The 22,719-nt window shown below is 37.3% G+C and overlaps 1 protein-coding gene across 2 annotated transcripts in view; it reads left to right on the forward strand.

The window, feature by feature from the left end:
* Positions 1–41: 41 nt before the first annotated feature.
* EFHB (EF-hand domain family member B) overlaps positions 42–22,719 on the forward strand; it is a 59,566-nt gene continuing 36,888 nt past the window's right edge. For both annotated transcript variants that reach the window (XM_077130411.1, XM_077130412.1), the window contains exons 1-6: positions 42–1,050; positions 10,390–10,452; positions 10,941–11,084; positions 11,824–12,004; positions 14,040–14,150; positions 17,125–17,254. In XM_077130411.1, coding sequence (XP_076986526.1) covers positions 133–1,050; positions 10,390–10,452; positions 10,941–11,084; positions 11,824–12,004; positions 14,040–14,150; positions 17,125–17,254 — 1,547 coding nt within the window. In that variant the 5' untranslated portion in view covers positions 42–132. The remainder of the gene's footprint in view (positions 1,051–10,389; positions 10,453–10,940; positions 11,085–11,823; positions 12,005–14,039; positions 14,151–17,124; positions 17,255–22,719) is intronic.

Genomic DNA, 22,719 nt, shown 5'->3' on the forward strand with positions numbered 1-22,719 from the left:
CCGTTTCCTAGGTAACTGTGTAAACAGTCTTCCATCTCCTTTTCCCCCGTGAACTCCGCTACGAGTTAAGGGAAGTGACAGGCAGGAAACAGTGGGCAGGGGGGCTGAGTGGGGGTGTGCTCCTCCGTGAGAATGGGGTCTCCCAAGGGGATGGGACCACCCAGGGGAGTGGGCACTTCCTTCGTGCCAGATACAGCATTCCCCTTAGAGATGAGTGCCCTTGGAAAAATGAAGGTGTCCGGGGGGAAATCTCCCCTGAGCATGGAAGTGGGACTCAACCACGAAGGAAAGGATGATTTAGGAGACAGGAGGGTCTTCATGGGAACAAAATCTCCCATGGATCTAGGGCATGGAGTAGGATTAGTAAAAGAATATTCCCCATGGAAGGAGAGCCCCATAGTTAGTAATGAATATAAGGAGAGAATGATGTCACCAGAAACAAAATCTCTATTGAGGAAGGGGCTTGAAATGGGATTAGAAAGGCAGAATATTTGTGGGTTAGGGTTGAGGACCCCCCTGGAGAGGGGTAATTTAGGAGTCTCAACTTTGCAGAACACAAAACCTTCTCTGCCAGGAAGAATGGGCTTACACAGTGAGTATCTTCTGGCGGGTTGTCTCCCTGGAAGAAGAGTACAGCCTCCTCTAGGTATGGACTGTGGAAGACCTCAGGCTGTAGTGAGCAGGGAAGATCCTTTGGCTAATAACCCTGGAGGGATAGAGACTTCAGTGAGAAAGCAGCCTACTTTGGGTATGGAGCCTAAACAAGAATTGGGAGAAGAGCCGACATGTGTTGTGATGAAGCCCAGTACAGAGATGAAACCTCCTGTGGAGGTGGACATCGGGCTACCCCAATCAGAGGAGGCAGACGAAGCCAAGAAAACAGAGCCCCAGATGGGCTTAGTGATATCACCTCCTGTGTGCCAGTTTGTACAGCAACCAGAAGAGAAAAAGGAAGAGGCTGAAAACGTTGAACTGGGAGTGGAATTTCCAGATCACATTAGACCCATATACTCTGGGAAATTTTTTGATCGGACACCTTGCTGGCCAAGCGTAAGTTTTTTCTAGTACTTTCACTGATAACTGTGTATTTGTTGTGATGATAAAATAAAGGGGCTTGTTTCAGATGTGGCTTGTGGACTTAAATTGCAAAGATTTCATTGGGTTTCTAATATTTCTTGACACATGGTACTCTTTCCAGATGTTATTTTGTCTGTTCTCCTGTGATTCTCTGTCTCCTTTCAGAGATTTGAGCTTTGTTTTCTGTTACATACCAGTGGTTCATCATAATTTCTCCCTCCTTTCTCCTTTGACCATTGTTTCCTTCCCCAAAGTTCATTTTTCAACCCTCTCACTAAGGTTAATGTTGTTCTACTATTCAGGTAATGAATGAAAAGAAAAAAGTGTTTGTTTTCTCATTCATTATTTTTTCTGAGAGTTGTTCATTCCTTCAGCAAAGACTTGTGGTGGCTGTTGGGTGGGGACAGGACAATATAAAATGAATAGGACATGATCCTTATCTGATTTAGGCACTGACCCTAAAGATGGAGACAAACAACTAAATGAATATTACACAGATCTAAATGAATAGAAAACAAATGTGATTTTCCTTAATGAAATGCATACTAAAACACAGAGTTTGATGGAAAGTCTGGACAACTCTATTTGGAAGAGATGGGAAAGGTTCTACAGAGTAAGTAATATTTGAGCTAACATTGAAGAAAATCAGTGTTTGTCAAGTTAGAGTATGTTTGGCAAAGAAGGGAACAAAGCTTCTTGTGTTTTGGAGACATAAGCAATTCTGTATGGTTATCACAAATGGAAAGATGATTCTGAAATCAATAGTTGTGATGATCTATTCACCTGAATGATTAGTTCTGAAATCAATAGTTGTGATGGACTGAAAGGGGGAGAAAGTGGGGGGCAGGTAGAAAGTTAGGAGGCTATTCCAAACTAATGATGGTCAGAAATTAATGTAGAATTAGGAAAAATAAAGAAAAGAGTGCAGTGGTTAGGGATTTTTAGGAGATGGAATTAAGAATTGCCATCCGGTTGTGAATCTATGGGGTGAGAAACAGAAGATCGTAGATGACTTAGTTTCTAGTTTGAGAGTGATCTCCTGGGCTTGGTGATGATTGCTTATCTGATGTTAGTTGTACTGAGTTTGCGATATCTACAGAATAACAGGTAATGAAGCCAAGGAGACAGCTGATAATGTGTGATGAAGTTCAGATCAGAAATGAGGACTGGAGGTAAAGTTTAGGAATTTACCTTTAAATTGGGAGTTGGAGCCATGGGTGGAGGTGGTAGAAAGTTTAGGCAAGTTACTTTGGAAATACCAACACTTATGGGATAATGAGAGAAAGGGATGTCAGTAAAACAATTTTTTGAGGGCAGGGACTGTGTATTATTTATTATGTGCCTTTATGGCATATCACGTTGCTTGGCATTTAGCAGCCGTTTAATAAATACATGCTTGTTAAGTCGAAGGAAGGGTGATGATTAAATGGAGAAAGAACAGTCAGAGAAGAAAGAGATGAATCTGAGAGGGTGGTATTGTAGAACGTAAAGGAAGTATCCTTAAGACATTCAAGGAATAAAATATTCCAAAATTGAGATTTGAGAATAAGACTCAGCTAACGCAATCACAGGGATTCTGTAGAATTTTGTCTGGAATTGCATACTCATGTTCCCCTTGGGATTCAGGGTGTTCTTTTGTCTCTGACCTGCTTTGCTTTCTGGTTCCCTTATTGAATTTCCCCAGCTACTGTGATCCCTGACTTCTCACTTGAACACACCTGCTTCTGGTTTCTGGATTGGTAATGCAGTCTATGGCTTCTGACCTGTTCCCACTCACTTGCGGACACTAGCTTCTGGTTTCCAACATAGACAATTTTGAAAACTCCATTTCCTCCTACCTAAATGTGATAGGACAGGAAAGAGTAATTCAAGGAGTGAGTGATTAGTAGTGTTAAAACATCACTGATAGGACAAATGGATAGGATTTGGACATTAAGGAAATGAACAACATCATTCAGGTGGCACAGTGGAGGGAGAATTCAGACGACGATATACTTAGGAGTATATGAAAAAATAGAATTGGAGAAAGCTACTGTGAATTTATTTTTTTCCTTAATAAGTCTAAAATTATTATAAAAATGAAAAAATAACAGGTGTTGGAGAGGATGTGGAGAGACAGAAATATTCATTCGTTGTTAGTGGGAGGGTAAGATGGTACAGCTGCTGTGGAAGACAGTTTGGAGGTTCCTCAGAAAGTTAAGAACGGAATTATCATGTGACCTGGTGTTTTAGTTTCCTAAGCTGCTCAAGCAAATATCATGCAATGGTTTTGCTTAAACAATGGAAATTTATTTGCTTATAGTCTTGAGGCTAAAAGAAAGTCCCAATTAAGACATCACCAAGGCAATGGTTTCTTCCTAAAGACTGTGGTATTTTGGGGCTGGCTACCAGCGATCCTTAGCTCTCTGTCATATGTCACATGGCAAGGCACATGGCTGTGTCTTCTGGTCTCTCCCATCTCTACTAGGTTCTGTTGATTTTAGCTACACGCTGCCTCCTTTGTGGCTTTCTATATGTCTGAATTTCTCTCCACCTCTAAAGCACTCTAGTGATAGGATTAAGACCCATCCTTGTTGAGAGAGACTACACCTTAACTGAAGTAACTTCCATCAAAAGGTCCTACTTATAATGGGTTCACACCATCAGGAATGGATTGCATTTAAGAACTTGCTTTCCTGGGGCGCATGTAGTGCTTTCCTGGGGTGCATGTAGCTTCAAACCACCACACCTGCCAATCTCAGTTCTAGGTATATACTTGAAAGAATTGAAAGCAGGGACTTGAACAGATATCTGCACACCAATGTTCATAGTGGCATTATTCACAATTGCTGAAAGATGGAGGCAACCTAAGTGTCCTTCAGTAGATGAATAGGTAAGCAAAATATGATATATGCATACAGTGGGATATTTTAAGCCATGAAAAAGAATGAAATTCTAATACCTGTGATAACATGGATGAACTTTGAAGACATATATATGAGTGAAATAAGTTATACACAAAAGTTCAAATATTATGTGATCTCACTGTTATGAAATAATTAGAACAAGTGGATTCATAGAGTCAGAAACTAGAATACGGTGTACCAGGTGCTTGAGAGGAAGTAGGGAAAGGGGAGTTAAAGCTCAATTGGTACAAAATTTCTATGGGGTTGATGGAACAGTTTTGGGAATGGATGATGGTGATTGTAACTCAACATTGTTCATGTAATTACCATCACTGAATTATATACTGAATGTGGTTAAAGGGGGAATCTTACATTGTATATGTTACTAAAATAAAAATAAAAATAATTAAAAAGAGAATCATCTTCCCTACATGAAGATCTTTCTTTGATTAACAACCTCAGAAGATGGTATTTATTTTATAAAGGATGTCAGTAGTCCCTGAAGCATATCTGGAGTAAGAAAACTCCTGTAGGCTTCTCTACTGTGGTAGTTTTACCAAAAAACAAAAGCAAAAAACCCTCTATGTTCAAATTAATAGATCATTAATAATTCCCCCCCTTTGATATTTAAAATATATATTAGCATGTTAAGTTTCCATCATTTTCTTAATTTTTATCAGCAGGACAGTAAAAAAAAATTATCTATTAACTTTTAGAGTTCAAGAGACTAAAGTTTGGGAAGCAGTGCTAAGAAGCTCCAGCCACATGCTGGTAGTGCAAGAAGGCCCCTTACTAGGGAGTTCACCGTTCAGAGAGTATGTTGTAGGGAGTTTTAGGGGTTGGGATCAAACCTAATTTTTTTTTTTTCTTGACTGAATTCTAAACCCAAAAGTGCCCTGAGGCCAAAAAACAAAACAAAACAAAAAAAACCAAGACCCAGGAAAACCACTGTTGGCTTTCTCAGCTTGGGTTATAGGGGTCCTAAGGGGAGCCAAAGCCAGCTTTTATAAGCAAGTCAGATGATGTTCACAGTTCAGGAGGAAGAACTTATGGGGTGGCCACAAGTGCTGTTAAATTCTGTCTGGGACTGCATCTACTTGATTGTCTTTCTTAGTTTCTAGTGCCCTTGCTGCTTTTTAACTTCTCTTTGATGTTTTTATTTGCTTTTTGATAACTCTTTATTGCTTTCTTTTGATTAGCAAAGCATTGCATAGTAATAAAGCATTATGAAGAAGAACACAGTCCCTTGTAATCTTGGCACTCAATTAGCAATCACCACTAACAACTCTTCTTTGTATATGCTTGTGTATTGTGAATTCAGATGTGATTCTATGTATTTGTATGATACAAACTTGCATCTTTGTTTTCTTAACTCACAATCTCAAGAACAATTTCCAATGCCATTAAAATGATAGTTTTAAATGATTCCACAATAGAACAATATTTGAAGATACCACGGTTTATTTATCCATTTCCCTATCATTGCATATTTAGGTTGTGTTTAATTTTCCACATCTAGGTAAATTTAACAAAATTTCATTTGTCTTTTACTGAGTCATATGAAAAATGGCACAATAGATTTTCACCAGACTTGGAGAGTATATTTTGTGCATTTTCACATTCATATTTATAGGCATATTCATGTGGGGGGCCTATGGAGCACCTCAAATTGATAAGAAGGCATCTAGAGAACATCAGAGATAAAGAAAGACCCATGAGACTACTGACTGGGGTGGGGGTTAGAGAGATTTGACAAACATATTAAAACATAGATAGAAAACAAACACAGTGCCTTCTATTTTTGGCCAAAGCCAATCAAAAGGCATGAGGGCATTGAAACCTAACGGCAGCTACTGATTGGCAATCAAATTGCTTTTAGTGGATAACTTTATAATGAATACAAAAGACAGAGTTTTCCAATAGAATCTTTGCAATGATGGAAATTTAGAATATCTACTGTCAACCACTTAGAAAGGAAGCAAACTAGGGATGACTAAAATTTTCTATTAGGTCATGGATTGATGAATCCTTCCTTCTATCTCTCTATCCATCTATCACCTAGATTGTAACTGCCTTGGCATATGGCCCCTTTCCTTTTTACTCAAGATTTGGCATTAAGACTAGGCTATTTTTTGCTAGCCAATTTCTCGTGTGGGCCTCTTGCCCTGTGACTAGATCTTTCCCTCTTCCCCCAACTTCTTCTCAATTTATCATCTCCTTTAATCCTTCTTTTCCTTATCTGTACCATCAGAAGTTCATATTTTATCCCCATCTACCCCCTTTTCTTTCTAGCAGAACAATTCGGTTCTCTGTCTTATCCTAGTCCATGCTGGCCATACTGTGGGTTCCTCTTTTACACCCCAATGATTCCCCCTCTAAGAGGAATTTTTCATCCAACATTAAACACTAAGAAAAATTTTCACCTACCTTCCATAACCACCTGTTTCTCTGTTCGTCTATCCATCCATTTATCGAATCTATTTATTCCCTGCCAACCCACATATTCCACACATTCATCCACCTACCCAACTCTCAATCTTCCTGCCTTTCTCTGTTCTAACTCTAATTCATTCTCTCTCTCTCTCTCCCTGCCATCCCCCACCCCCCTCATAGTCTATGAACTAAGAACTCTCTTTATGGGAAGTTTCTTTTTCTCTCTGTTTTTTAAATATGAAACTTCAGTTGCAAAAATAACTGTCAGCTGCCTTGAAACAGATAAAGGGGAAATAGATAAGAGTACATTACTGGGAATGAGCCATTACAGTCTTTACCCTGGGCAAAGGGAAAGGACAGATAAGGCCCACATTAGAATTAAGTGGACAAAAGCTCTGAAATTTCAGGCCATTCAATGAAGAACCTGGACCAGGGTGAGATCCTTGCATATGTGAAAAGTTACTGAGTTGGTGGAAATACACATTCACAAGCACACTCACACACAGGCATAATACAGTCATGCTTCCATTTTATCAGTGATCTAGGGCAACCAATAGTAAACCTGTGAATTATGACAAAATTGCTCCTAAAGTTGAAGCCCTCAGCATGCTGCAGATATCTTACAATTGGATGGATCACTGCCAATTCTAGCACCAAAAAATAAATATACTCATAACATTATCATTTGATATTATATACATATCAGGTTTGCTTTAGATATACCATTTGTTCTTACTTTTTAAAAATTATGTTAAATAGTTGAAAGTAACTGTTCTAGTTTGCTAGCTGCCGGAATGCAACACACCAGAGACGAATTGACTTTTAATAAAAGGGGATTTATTTTGTTAGTTCTTCAGAGGAAAGGCAGCTAACTTTCCACCAAGGTTCTTTCTTACGTGGGAAGGCACAGGATGGTCTCTGCTGGTCTTCTCTCCAGGCCCCTGGGTTCCAACAACTTTCCCCGAGGTGACTTCTTTCTGCATCTCCAAAGGCCTGGGCTGAGTTGCAAGTGCTGTGATGAGGAATGCCGAGCTGCTTAGTTGTGCTACATTGCCTTCTCTCATTTAAGCACCAGCCAATTAAGTCAAACGTCACTCATTGCAGCAGACATGCCTCCTAGCCGACTGCAGATATAATTAGCAACAGATGAGGTTCATGTACCATTGGCTTGTGTCTGCAGCAACAGAACTAGGTATGCTCACCTGGCCAAGTTGACAACTGAATCTAACTAACACAGTAACTTTGTAGCATTAGAGGGTCTGGCCAAGTTTGAAATAAATTCTATTATTCAAAACGCTCCTTCTCACTTTGGGTGTTTATGAGACATCTGAGACTCAAAGTTAGAGCTCTGAAGCCATGAAAGTCAGCATTACCCCATATAAGCAACTGATAAAAAGTTGAAAATGTGATCAGACTTTGACTAGAGATATAATGATGCTGATCTGGATAGGACCAAGGTAAATCAGAACACCAGAATGATAAGGTCCATATGTTAAAACTTCAACTTCTGTGTGAGACCAAAGGAAGAAATGTTTATTTGGTGCAAAATTTATATTTTGGATAGTGCATTACTTAATTTAACTTGCATGGTCAGTTAGTTGAACAGTATAAGTCACGGAATCTTGAATAGGAAGTGAGATTTGTTGGTTTGTACAAGTTAGTGTGATGTTCCAATATATCCAAGAGTAATTTGGGCAGTGAATAAAAAAGTTTTTGAAAAATCACCTTGGAAGACTGGGGAGAAAGGAGGAAATATTCAATTTCTCTATCTGAGGAATTACTGATATTCTCTCAGTCAGTGGGGACAACCAAATCAGTAGGCTGAGCCCTCAATCTTGGGGTTCGCCCCTATGAAACATTCCTGCAAAGGAGAAGCTAGGCCTACTTACAATTTTTTTAAACTTTTTTTATTGTGAAATGTAACATATATACAAAAAAGCAATAAATTTCCACATGCTCTTTAACAAATAGTTACAGAACAGATGTTAAAGTTTGGTATGGGTTATAGTTCCATGATTTTTCATTTTTTCTTCTAGCTGCTCCAAGACACTGGAGACCAACAGAAATATCATTATAATGATTCAGCAGTCATACGCATTTGCTAAATCCTATCTTTTCTGTAATACTCCTCCTGTTTTTAATAACATATGTACATAAAAGCAATAAATTTCAAAGTACATCACAACACTTAGTTGTAGAACAGATTTCAGAGTTTTGTATGGGTTACAATTCCACAATTTTAGGTTTTTATTTCTAGCTACTCTAAGGTACTGGAGTCTGAAAGAAATATCAGCATAATGACTCAGCATTCATACTCATTTGTTAAACCCTACCTTCTCTGTATAATTCTACCATCACCTTTGATCTTTCTCCCACTCTTTAGGGGTATTTGGGCTTTGGCCATTCTAACTTTTTCATGTTGGAAGGGGCTGTCAATATTATGGGATGTGGGTGGAACTAGTTGATGCTTTGGAAAGACTGGCCCCTCTGCATTTCAGGACTTATGTGGTCCAGGGACCCATCTGGAAGTTGTAGACTTTGGAAAGTTATCCTAGTGCATGGAACCTCTGTAGAATCTTATATAATGTCCTAGGTATTCTTTAGGATTGGCAGGAATGGTTTTGGTTGGCGTTTGACAAGTTATGATAGATAGCAATGTCTAACTAAAGCATGCACAAAAGGGACCTCCAGTGTAGCCTCTCGACTCTATTTGAACTCTCTCAACCACTGATACCTTATTTGTTACATTTACTTTCTCTCTTTTTGCCAGGATGGTGTTGTTGATCCCATGGTGCCAGAGCCAGGCCCAACCCTGGGCGTCATCTCTCATGCTGCCAAGGAGACTTTCATCCCTGGATGTCTTGTCCATGTAGTGGAGAGGGCAATGGTTTCACTGCAGAGTTGAGCTTAGAGAGAGAGAGTAGGCCTACTTATAATCGTACCTAAGAGTCACCCCCAGAGAAACTCTTTCGTTGCTTAGATGTGGCTTGTCTCTCTAAGCCAAGTTGGCAGGTGAATTCACTGCCCTCCTGTCCTATGTGGAACATGACTACTGGGAGTATAAATCTCCCTGGCATTGTGGGACAGAACTCTCAAGATGAGCCTGGACGCAGTATCATGGAATTGAGAAAGCCTTCTTGACCAAAAGAGGGAAGAGAGAAATGAGACAAAAATAAAGTTTCAGTAGCTGGGAGATTTCAGAGTTGAGAGGTTATCCTGGAGTTTATTTTTATGCATTATGTATCTGTCCCTTTTCAGTCTATGGTGTATTGGAGTGGCTGGAGGGAGGTAACCTGAAACAGTTGAGCTGTGTTCCAATAACCTTGATTCTTGGAGAAGACTATATAACTATAGAGCTTATACAATGTGACCATGTGATTATTTAAATCTGTGTCTGATGCTCCTTTTATCCAGGGTGTGGACAGATGAGTAAAAAAAAGAAATTAGGATGAAAAATAAATAAATAATAGGGGGAGATAAAGGGTAAAAAATGAGTAGATTGAAATACTGTGGATCAGTGAGACAGAGGGGTAAAGGGTATGGGATGTGAGTTCTTTTTTTTTTGGCTTTTTATTTCTTTTTCTGGAATGATGCAAATGTTCTAAAAATGATCATGGTGAAGAATACACAACTATGTGATGAAAAACAAAACAAATAAAGAAATAAATAATGGAGGATAAAGGGTAAAAAAATTAGGTAGATTGAAATAGTGGTGGTCAATGAGGGGGAGGGGTAAGGGGTATAGGAGTTTTTTCTTTTTTCCCTTTATATCTTTTTCTGGAATGATGCAAATGTTCTAAAAATGGTCATGGTGATGAATACACAACTATGTGATGATATTGTGAGCCATTGATTATATACTATGTATGGACTATATGTGTGAAGATTTCTCAATAAAAATTAAAAAAAGTATTTACAGTTAAAAAAAAAATGCTGCCTCTCAACCCAGACAATGAGTAACTGTTATTTCTCCGTGCTTTTCTTTTTTCCTTAGGCAGGGAAAGTTATTCCTGTTGGATACAGAGTTGCATCATGCTTGACTGAAAAACTCCCCAGGGTGAGTGCTTTCAGTATGCATTTATCTTTATATTTTTACCTTGCATATGAATATTTAAAGATAGACATCTGTCAACTTCCCTTATGAAAGTCGTATAAATTTAACATGGTCAATTTCGATCCTTTAGTGTATTTTAGGCCTTCTTTTGATTTTGTTCAAGGAAATGAAAACCCCAGATTTACATTTTCTAGCCCTACAAAAAAACTACAGGGGATTAAATTTATTTCAATAGGAAATATTCCTGGTAAGCTCTAACCTGAATATTTCTTGGTTATTTTCTAAATATAACTTTTAATATATGCTGTTCATTTCCACAAATTTCCTTAAATACTGCAAATTTTATTATTTGGGCCTATGGTCCCCTATATGCCCTTACTTCATCATGCAAATTAAGCTGTACTCCTGATTGGTGTAGACAGTCCTGCTAATATTTTTAAAACTGTACTTTATCTGTAATTTTAAGTATTTTCTTGCTTCATTGTTTTTAGCTAATTACTCCGCCTGAGGCCAAAAAGTTTTTCAACTTCAGATATACACCTGTTGGAGCTGAAAGAGTATTTTATGGCAGAGCAAATGATCCCCAGATCGCACCTTATTTGACTCACGGCATACGATCTAAAATTTCTTTATCGGTAACTTCTTTTTTCTTCCCCTGTACGTTATTAACTTACCATGGTGAAAATGCACAAATAGGCTTCTAGTGAAATTCATCAATTTCAAACTCCTTCCTATCTTTTTGTTTTTAATTGCTTTTTCCTCAATCTATTCTCTAAAAGTATTAATCTTGAGCAGTGAAAAAATTCAAGTAGAAGCAGACAAGCAAGTATAAAGTAATTTTTTATTTAAGCCCAAACAGTATATTCTTCTTCGTGATACTGAAGGATGAATTCATTCCATTTTCTCACAGTAAAGAGAGATGTTGTCAGGCTTTGTTAGAAAGCAGAGAGAATGAAGTCTTGGAGACTACACCTTTTAAAGGCCCTACAAGTGACTATGTATGATGGTATAGAGGTAGAGTTGGGATGTTATCTGCTCTTAATGACGTGGAAATCTAGATTCAGAAGACCTGATATAGATACCTAGAGAGAACTTGTGGAAATCATGTGGTTCTTGTGTTTGTTATTCCTACTTTTCAGGAATAGTTAAGTAGTTTAATCTGGTAGCTCCTATCATAAACCTTCTAAATCCATTGAAAGTTCATGTTTAAACTGATGGATGAAGCTTTACTGCCCCAATTCAGACATTTCATTTGGGGATCAGCAATAATAAATATATATATATTCTTCTGTCCATGCTATTGATTAGGGTTTCAGTTTTCAGATTTATATTTTTATTTTGTTGTTACATTTATGTTTTGTTTGATTTATTTAGGCAAGCACATTGATAAATCCAGAGCCCATTACCACATTTCAACAAAAATTGAAAAATAAAAAGGAATCTATATATTTTAGCCATCGGCGAGCGCCATTAGGAAAATCTCATGATCAAACACCAGGATTACCTAAAGGATTGGATAAAATCAATACTACATTTGGAACAGCAGTCATCAGAGGTAGTAAAAAAAGAGGATATTTAGGGGGTGGTAAAAGTTTTTGGAAAATGGAATGAAATATCTTGTTGGTGTGGTGTTTGAAGAGTTATGCAGACAATTGTAAATGGTGATTCAAGAATGAAAGTTGGACTCACAGAAAGTTATTTTCAGAACCAGAATCCTTAGAGTTTAGGTATTCCAAATCAGTAAAAATTCAGTGTTTGGATTGGGGATTCAGTGAGCATGGTAGAGATAGTGTAAAGACTGGACACAGATTCAGACTATTGGAATTGGGACCAGCTGTGAGGACTGCATCCCTTCCTTCCTAAACATTCATTGGTGTGTTTTATTTCCAACAATGCCTCTGGAAACTCAGTGCCTCTTGAAGCTTAAAAACAGTTTTAAGAAAAACTGATTCATAGGGACGAATGGGTTTGATAAATGCTGCATACTGCACTCTAGCCATGCTGATCCATAATCTGTACCTAAATATTAACCAAATACTCCTGCTTTGAGATGCAGTAGGGTACATCTTTCAGCAAAGAACAACTTATAACAGGCCATTCTTTCTTCTAAAGCCCCAGCCTTACCACCATATTGTTGTCTATATCTTCCTCACATTTCCCCACTAGTGTCATTGCAAGTTTCTTACCCCCTCCTGCAGGTGGCTTATTACCACAGGAGACTTCAAATCCCATCTTTTATTATTCTGCAGTGAAATTGAATTAGCTTTTTGTTTTTCTGCATTCAATAAGACTCTGCTCCAAGATTCTTATCTTTTTTTTCACCAAAAGCCCATTAGATTATTTTCCTTATCATAGTTAAATCTACACTGGGGATGAATAATCCCCTAAAATGCAAAATTTGCAGTTGTACCTTATTGTGTGAGACTTAAGGTGCCATCACTTGTGAGATACCTTAGGGATGTTAAAATTTGAAACATGAAAAATGTATATTTTAGAACAGATAAAATATCACTTTTTCTTTTCAATAGGATTAAAAAATCTTCTTTATGTGAAATACTAGTAGACATGGTATTATAGTAATAATATTGTAACCACTAGCTAGTATTATTAATTCTTTTTAGTATGGGAAGTGCTCTGTAGGTAAACCTCATTTAAAAATACAATGGAAAGAATGTTCAAAGTGTGTGTGTGTGTGTGCGTGTGTGTGTGTGTGTATATAAGTAGGAGTAATGGTTCATTTATCAAAAAGAAGTATTGCTTTCCAGGATTGTTTGAGTAGGATTCTCTTCAGGTGATCTGAACTATTGTTTTATAGACCTTAATTCCTTGCTGAAAGGCCTGAAGAAAGGAAATAGCTTTACATTGTTGGGTGTGAACTGTGTTAGTTGAATGAGAAGAACTAAGTTGTAAATGAAGATATATTTAAGAATTAGTATGTAAAACAATGAAAACAAAATAATTCACTGTATAAAAAACCTGGGGATCACCTGTCATGTGAAAGCAGCTGTTAAACATCTTACAGCTCTAGGTCTGGGGCCAGTAGGACACAGTGGAAGGATGAAGCATTTCTTCCTGATTCCACTGGTTTCCTTGGCACTTTTGGCTACTTTGTGGATATAGATTGAGATCAAAACAGATTCAGGGTACATGCTCAAGTCTATAGCTGCCAAAATTTGCACCGTGGCTACTCCATAGGCCATCAGGGTTTCTCAGAACTGATTTGTGATTTAGGTCTAGTTAGATTGTTTTGAGAAGTCAGGAGCAAACTAAAATCAAATTTGCCCAGAGATTCCCAGGATTGAGATTTTAACTTACGACAATGGCTTAGGACAACCTAAATGGTTCACTGATACAAATTTCTGATATTCTTCGGAATTCCAAAGAGTGAGCCAGGGCAGGTAGGGGTTCCCAAGCACAGGGACATTTAAGCTCTGTCTTTTTAGGTAAATCTTCATGTATCTACCAGAGTACCCAATGTAGCTTATGTAAGCAGCATTTTCCATTTGTCCTTTGTTTTATGCAATTGAAATACCATATAAATACATGAAAAATACCATAACACTGATATTTTTCACTAATTCTTCCTCTAGAATTCTCTGCTAGAGATGTGGTGAATCCACCAAAATCCTATACAGACGTGTTTAAAGAAGGAAAAGAAGGGCACGATCTGTATATTGTTTCTCACAATGATTATGATGTGGGTAAGTGTCCTCCAGTGCAAAGTGGGCCTGTGGATATGAGACTGTCAGGTTTGTGAAGAGGAATAAAGGAGACACTGTGCATGAAGTTAAATGCTAGCACATAATAGGAACTGAATAAATGATACCTGTTATTATTTATGGGGTCATGAACTTTGATGGCTGGGAACATACACACTTACACATTTTGTATGTAAAATTTAGAAATTTATGTATTATTAAAGTAAAAAAAAGCATTTAAAACTAAGAAAGTTTAAATGCTATGTAGTCTTTGTTTTAGTGGTTTTAGGTTTTACAATTACTATTCTACAATTCTGCACTATTTTACTATTCTATACTACTATACTATTATTCAAATGTCAGGCTTGTTCTAAATGCATATGTTTTTTGAATTAGACAGATCAGGTTCAAATTCTGCCTAGTTCATTTACTATCTTTTAGTTTGGACAACTTTACTTATCTGATCATGTTTTCTAATTTCTTATTTGGGTATAATAATTTGGTATAGGATTATTATGAGGATTAAGTGAATGCGTGCAAAATGGTTGCATAATGCCTGGAACATAGTAAGGGTTAATAAATATTAGCTATTACTAAGTGATCTTGTTTAATAATAATATATTACTAGAATTAGTCTATAGCATACCTAAAAGGTGTTGGATTTTATAGTGCTGAAAAATAGGACTTCATTGTTGATGGTAAGTAGAAACAATATAGTAGAGGATTGAATTTAGATTCATACATGTTCTGAGAAGGACCACTGACTATTGATGATTTATAAAGTTGATCTTCATCTGCTGGAAACAACAGCCACCTTTCACTGCAATGCAATGCCTCTCTCACCATCTCTGCTTCTTTATTTCTTTACATTTTGTGCTCCACTGTCCTCTCACACCATGCTTTCCTCCCAAAACCTCTGCTCATAGCTGTGGCTTTTCTACCATCCTCTTTGTTTCACCAACTGAAATCTGCCATTCTCTTCTTTCAAAGCTGGTCTCTGCCGTTTCCCTACACTCCCTAATAAGTTTCCAGTCTTGAGTTTGTCTCTACTGTCCTATTCAGCCTGCTGCTGCTTCCACCCACTCAGACACCATGTGTCCTTTCATAACCCTGACTTCTTTCCATACCTCATCCCCCCCCACCTTCCCCTTCTCCCCTGCCACCTTGCCTCCCCTCCTTTCCTTGCCTCCCAGCTTTCTTTCTTCCCACCTTATCTTGTGAAAATATTTTATTCGTGATTTGAAAAAGTTTAGCATCTATTGCACAGTCAAATCCACTGCCTTTAATTGTTTTTGAAAGCACTATACCAATGGATTTAAATATAAAACCTACAATGAGATATCAAATATATTTAGCTGTCTGAGGAAAATTATTGTGGTTTTTGTTTTTAATTTTTAGAAGGGCTCTAATGCGCCATAATATTCCAGAAGTTAACTTCCTTTACTGATTTTTATGGAAGTTCCCTTAGCCACTTAAAGATCATAGAATCCAATCTTTTTTTTAATATTGTCCTTATTTTTTATTATAAAAAATTCATAACAATTTTAGAAAACTTAAATATCATGGAAAAATAAAGATGATGCAGAAGTAACTTTGAAATCCCATTAGCAAAGGATAATAACTACAGTTGATAAATTGGTGAACACCTTTCAAGCCTTTATCCATTCAGCCATTTATTTAAATAAATAGGTTAATAATCTCCATGCTTTAGGGATCCTGCTATATATATTAAAATGTTTTTTTAATTAATATGTCAAGGACACTATTCAATAGCAATAAATTACTTATTTTAATATATTTTAAACATCTTAAAATGCATGTAATTTTAGTCATTACTAAAGTAATAAATACTTCATTTATAGAATGCATGCTATATACAAACATAATATATGAAGAAAATCTCCTATAATTCCCAATATTCTACAGATAATTCTGTTAGTAGATGCTTTTCTTTGCACGTTCGTGTCTGTGTGTGTGTTTTGCTCCACATTATATATACTTTTATTTCCATTTGTATTTTTAAATTTTATGAAATATCTTGAATGTCTATTTTATGTCACTATCTATATTTTATTTTCACTATTACAAAAAATGTTGTTTGTATATCTTTGTGAATGTGATATGCTGTTTCATTACAATACATTCCTAGATTTCTGAGCATTTGGAATTTTCACTCTTAGAACCAAATCGTCCACCAGAATAGTTGTACAAATTTTCCCTTGCATCCGCGTTGTAGGAAAATATCCCTATCCCTTCTCAATACTGAGTTTTACCAGTCTTTATTCTTGCTGAGAAGCAAATTACAATTTCTCATGATGGTTTTTATTTACATTATTTGGGTTTCTAGAGAGGCTGAATATCTTTTTCCCATTTCTTGCCCTCTTAGCTGTTATTTTGTTTCAGTCCTACTTTCTCTCGTCAAGAAATAGAAAACTAGTACCACAGCATGACTTGAAAAGAAAAAAGTACAGTATTAAATCTTAAATATAAAGACCTCCCTGTTGGTTTCTTAGTCCTAAATCACTCTCTGAATGTTTCTGATATAAGATAAGTGATTATATTGAAATACAAAGGTTGCAGTGTTCTGATCTTATCAGATGTTAGTGAGATCAAGGACAAAACACCAACCTCTCAAATCTTAGCATAGTTAGAGGACTGCTGGGGTTCCAAAGCATGAAGTCCCTCCCTGTGGGGACCTGCATTTTTTATCATTATTGTCTGTCTTTCTCCCACATCATTTCCTTATTTATTTTCAAATACTAATGCAAGGGATTTTGTTTGTGGTGCCCCACATGCCTTTCAGTTCATGTGGGGAAAGGCTTTGTTGTCTGTAGCCAAAGCTGTGCAATTCCCTGAACTGTTACAATTTTATTTTTTGATAGACTCTCATTTTCAATGTCAATGAGAACATGATGTGCTTCTTATAAGATAAAATTATTTATGTTGCTTAAGTCAGAAGACTTCCTTTTTTTTACAGGGGAGGCAAAGAACAGAAAGTATAACCCATCAAGTTTCCATAGATTTAACTTGTATGGAGTGCCTACACCACATTTTAATGATGGTCAAAGTATGGCAAAAACTTTATATTGGCTCCATGAACTGCAGATGTAAGTCATTATGTTGTACTCTGGAATAAGTATTGGATATTAGACATATGGACTTAAACAAAAGTTTATTTTTTAAAATTTATTTTTAAAGAGGTAATATATTGCCATGATTCAAGCATAAAATGAACAGACAAAGATATGCAGTGAATTGTCTTCCACCTAGTCTGTCCAATTCCCAAGGATAAATCATGATACTGGTGTGTGTGTGTGTGTGTGTGTGTGTGTGTGTGTGTGTATCATTCTAAAGTTACTTCATGTCTTTATAAACGAATGGAAAGACATATGTGCATGTTTTAAGTTTATGGGATGAATTCTATCTTTCTTGAAGATAAATGGTTTTCAAATCTCTACAAAGGTGATATATAATTGAACTGACATTTATTGATCAGTTTTACTTAATAGTTATTTGGACACTTAAGCGTCTAACTTACCTCTTGCAAATTGTGACCTTGTTATGCTTTCATTCTATATATGACTATTTCTGTAGAAAATTAAAATGAGTGTTCTTACTTTTTTCTTTGTGCTATATTTTATATTTGAGCTAATACTTAAACATTGGGAGATTACTCATAAAAATCTTTCTATGCTTAAAAAAATCAAAAGAGTGGCAATACTGGGTTTAGTGAATTGAATGGTGGCCCACAAAATATTATGTCCATGTCCTAATTCCCAGAACCTGTGAATATTATTTAGAAAAAGGATCTTTGCAGATGTAATCAAATTAAGTATCTTAAGATAAAGAGATCATCCTGAATTATCTGTGTGGGCCCTAAATCCATTGACAATTGCCCTTATAAGAGAAAATGCAGAGGGTGACAGAAGAGAAGAAGACATAAAGAGAAGGCAATGTAAAGATGGTGACAAAGGTTGGAGTGATGTGGCTACAAGCCAAGGAGTGCCAACAGTCACCAGAATTTGAGAGACAAGGAAGGGTTCTTCCCTAGAGCCTTTAGAGGGAATGTGTCCCTGTTGATACCTTGATTTCAGATTTCTGGCTTCCAGAACTGTGAGACATGACATTTCTCTTGTTTTAAGCCTTCAAGTTTGAGTTATTTGTTAAAGCAGTCACAGGAAATTAAGGTACAGGGTGCCTTAGTTTGCCAGAGTTGCTATGACAATACCAATGGTTGACTTAAACAATAGGGATTTATTGCCTCAATTTTGGAAGCTAGAAATCCAGTATCAAGGTATCAACAGGTCAAACTTTATCCTAGAGTTTGTAGTGTTCTGATGCTGGCTTGACTGCAATCCTTGGGGTTCCTTGGCTTATAGATTCATCTTGGACTTCATCCAATGGCCATTTCTCTCTCATTCTCTGGCTTCTTCCATGTTCAGTTGACTTTGTTTATAAGGACTGCAGCCATGTTGGATTAAGGCCCACACTCATTCACTTTGGCCATGACTTAACTAATAATATCTTCAAAGGTCCTATTTACAAATGGGTTCACACCCACAGGTCCAGAGTTAGGACTTGCATGTCTTTTTAGGGGAACATGATTCAGTCACTGTGCTGGTTTGAAAGGAAGTATGCCCCCTAGAAAATCCACGTTTTAACCAAAATCCCATTTCACAAAGATAGAATAATCCCTGTTCAATACTGTATGTTTGATACTGTGATTGGATCATCTCCCTGGATGATGTGATTTAGTCAAGAGTGGTTGTTAAATTGGATTAGGTGATGACATGTCTCCACCCGTTTGTGTGGGTCTTGATTGGTTTGCTGGAGTCCTATAAAAGAGGAAACATTTTGGAGAAAGAGATTCAGAGAGAGCAGAGCAGAATGAGAAGCCACAGAAGCAGAGAGTTCACCAGCCAGAGACATTTGGGGATGAAGAAGGAAAATGTCTCCCGGGGAGCTTCATGAAACAGGAAGCCAGGAGAGAAAGCTAGCAGATGATTCCTTGCTTACCATGTGCCCTTCCAGCTGAGAGAGAAACCCTGATTATGTTCACCATGTGCCTTCTTCGATGAGAGAGAGAGATCCTGAACTTCATCGGCCTTCTTGAACCAAGGTATCTTTCCCTGGATACCTTTGATTGGACATTTCTGTAGACTTGTTTTGATTGGGACATTTTCTCAGCCTTAGAACTGGAAACTAGCAACTTATTAAATTCCCCTTGTTAAAAGCCATTCCGCTTCTGGTATATTGCATTCCGGCAGCTAGCAAACTAGAACAGATTTGGTACCAGAGAGTGAGGTGCTGCTGCAGTTTGCAGATACCAGATATGTTGGAACAGTTTTTTGGATGGCTAAGGGGAAGATTTTGGAGGAACCGTGAAGAGAATGATCGAGAAGTCTTGGAGTGCTTGAAGAGACTGTTGGTGTAAATGGAACTACTGCCAATCTTGACAAAGAAGGACACAAAAGGGGAAAAATTAGAGTTTGCAGAGTGAGAACCATGGAAGCTCGGGTTTGTAGCCAAGAAACCTTGGCCAGGAGAGTGGACCCACCCATATACATAGAGAGGGTGAGTTTATCCTGAAGGGCGAGGATGAGTCTCCCCTCTCATTGCAGTGGAAGAACTGTGCAGCCTCAGGACTTGGAAAAGGTGTAGCACCCTCCTTGGGGGGTTGGGAGAGCCTGGCTGCCACCACATGGAGGGGTTGAGCGTGTGCCCCAGAAATGGCAGAGAGCCCAGGGGTGGCCCTGATGCCTGGAGAGAGAGAAGCCGAGAGGTGGTCTTCTCGATGTTCCCTGAGATTGATTTGGAAAGAGGCGGGCCACTGCATAGGCCCTTGGAAAAGGGTGGAACTGCCATTTTCTAAAGCCGAAGGATGAATGACTTTCAGACTTTGAAATCCAATGGTGCTTGCCCTGCAGGTTTTACATCTGTGTTTCTTTCAGTTTCTCCCTATGGAAATGAAAACTGTCCCTCCTTTGCATATTGGCACCAGACAACTTGGTTTGAGATTCACAGGTCCACAGCCAGAAGAGAATTTTGTTTTTTTCACCTTAATATTGTTTAAGGTGATGTGAGTAGTTGCCAAATTGACAAGGGGTAGACATGTAGTAGTTAGATTCAGTTGTCAACTTGGCCAGGTGAACGTGCCTAGTTCTGTTACTGTGCACATAAGCCAATGGTACGTGAACCTCATCTGTTGCTGATTACATCTGCAGTCAGCTAGGAGGCATGCCTGCTGCAATGAATGATGTTTGACTTAATTGGCTGGTGCTTAAATGAGAGAGCACAATGTAGCACAGCCTAAGCAGCTCGGCAGTTCTCATCTCAGCACTCGCAGCTCAGCCCAGGCCTTTGGAGATGTAGAAAGAAATCACCCCAGGGAAAGATGTTGGAACCCAGGGGCCTGGAGCGAAGGCCAGCAGAGACCATCCTGTGCCTTCCCACGTGAGAAAGAACCTCGGTGGAAAGTTAGCTGCCTTTCCTCTGAAGAACTAACAAAATAAATCCCCTTTTATTAAAAGTCAATTCGTCTCTGGTGTGTTGCATTCTGGCAGCTAGCAAACTAGAACAGTCACCAACACTAGACCTATATTTCTGCATGTCAGTCATCATGGTGGGAGTGGAGTTTTTCTGTCCTCTGCTGTCTACCCTATTTAAAGGACGCCCTGGCCCCCTCGAGTTTGCTAAAGGCCCCACCGTGAACACACAGTTTACACCCAACCTGCCTCTTTCATTTGCCTGTCTGGTACCTGTTATAACAGCAGCTCCCAGTAATAGAGGCAACATATTAAGCCCTTTATATATAATATAATCACTTAATCCTACAAACAACTCTGTGAGGTGGGTGTACTCTAATTTCCATCTTTTCCATTTAATATGTAAAGAAACTGAAATACAGAGAGGTTAAATCATTTGCCCAAGATCCTGCAGGCTATAAGTGACAGGACTGAATCCCAAGCAACTTGGCTCCTGAGGCTGCCTTTAACAACTACATCAGGTTTTAAGCCCTTAATATTATGACCATCTGTTTACGGGCTTAAAATATTGATTTCCATTCCTCCTCCACTCCTTTATTATGAGTTTCTGATATTTGAATTATTCAAAACAAGAACGGTAAAATACACACACCCAGAAGAAATTCTTATAATATTATAGCAAACCTATTCGAGGTAGTTTTTCTTTTATATTCTTTAGAATATAGAAGACACACTCATTAAACAATTTCTATTAATTTATCATTATTAAGTTGTTAAACTGTACATTGAAGAAAGCATGAAATTAAAACTTGAACATTTAAGGACTAAAGATATTTATACTTAAATATATAGAAACTGATGTTGAAAGTGGAATGACAAATATTTTATTCATTTTTTGATGTTTTGGAAAGATAAACCCTTCTATCCTTTCACAAAAGGTATGGAATAAATGTATTAACAACAGTTGTGGTTCTCAAGAATGCCTTAATTGAAGATTCCTTTGGTCATTAATGAGAATCTATTTATCAATGATTTGGGATAATAATAGAAAAACTACACAATTCACAAGGGCAGGCAATACATTTAATAAATTTACAGGACTTACTTTCCTCTGACTTGGCTCTACCCGCAAGGTAACATCATTTGTGGAGCAATGTTTTGTTTGAACATCACTTTTATATTTTAAAACTAATTTGAACTTTATTTCTTTGGATGTGTGATTTTAAAAAGAATTCACGGCTCCATTCTGAAGTTTGATTTCTATTGTACAGTTAGAGTCAAACATGTCTGTTTACATTTTAAGCCATCTCCAATTTTATATTCATTATTTTAATGTAAATTTGTTTACTTTTAGGGGATATATTTCCTTCATAAAGCTAGCTCCACCTATATTCTATTTATGTTGCTTAGGTTTGAAGAATCAGTTTGATCTCAGATGATAGGTGTATGCACGTGTGTGTGTTTATGTGGTTTATATGAATGAATTCACTGGGCACAAGGAACTTGATTCTGAGTTGGATAGCAATGCTATGAGATGGATAATGATACTGGAATTATTAGTATTCTGATATCCATGGTTACCCCATAAATCTCCTGATTCTTTCAGAAGTATAATACAGGCAGTTTCAGCTTAAAAAGAGGCTGCTCTGTGATTTACAATTCTAACCCTCATTTCTACGTGTTCCTAATGATGCCCCTGGAACTGATTTTTAGATTTGTGTATATATGCCCCTTAAATTGCCATTACTTGATTCTGACTTTACCCACTTTAAAATTTTTTTATTCTTTTTTAACAAATAGCAAGGAAATGAAGAAATAAAAGATGAATCACATTATATTTAATCTTTTGTTTCTCCACAGAGTGTCACTCTTTCTCCAGTAATTTATTCAGCTTGATGATATTTTTATATTACAGGAAGTACTTTAAAGAATAAATGTGGTTTAAGAATCTAATGTTCATTGTTTTCAGTCTTGGCAAAACAGTAGAGAACTGATTTATTTTAATGTTATTAAATAGTAGTGTTGTAGTTTTACAGTTTTAAAAAGAAATTTTATTCATTTAATCACAATAATAGAAGTAACAAAAT

The sequence above is a fragment of the Tamandua tetradactyla genome, chromosome 15, assembly GCF_023851605.1.
Source record: "Tamandua tetradactyla isolate mTamTet1 chromosome 15, mTamTet1.pri, whole genome shotgun sequence".
NCBI classification, from domain to species: Eukaryota; Metazoa; Chordata; class Mammalia; order Pilosa; family Myrmecophagidae; genus Tamandua; species Tamandua tetradactyla.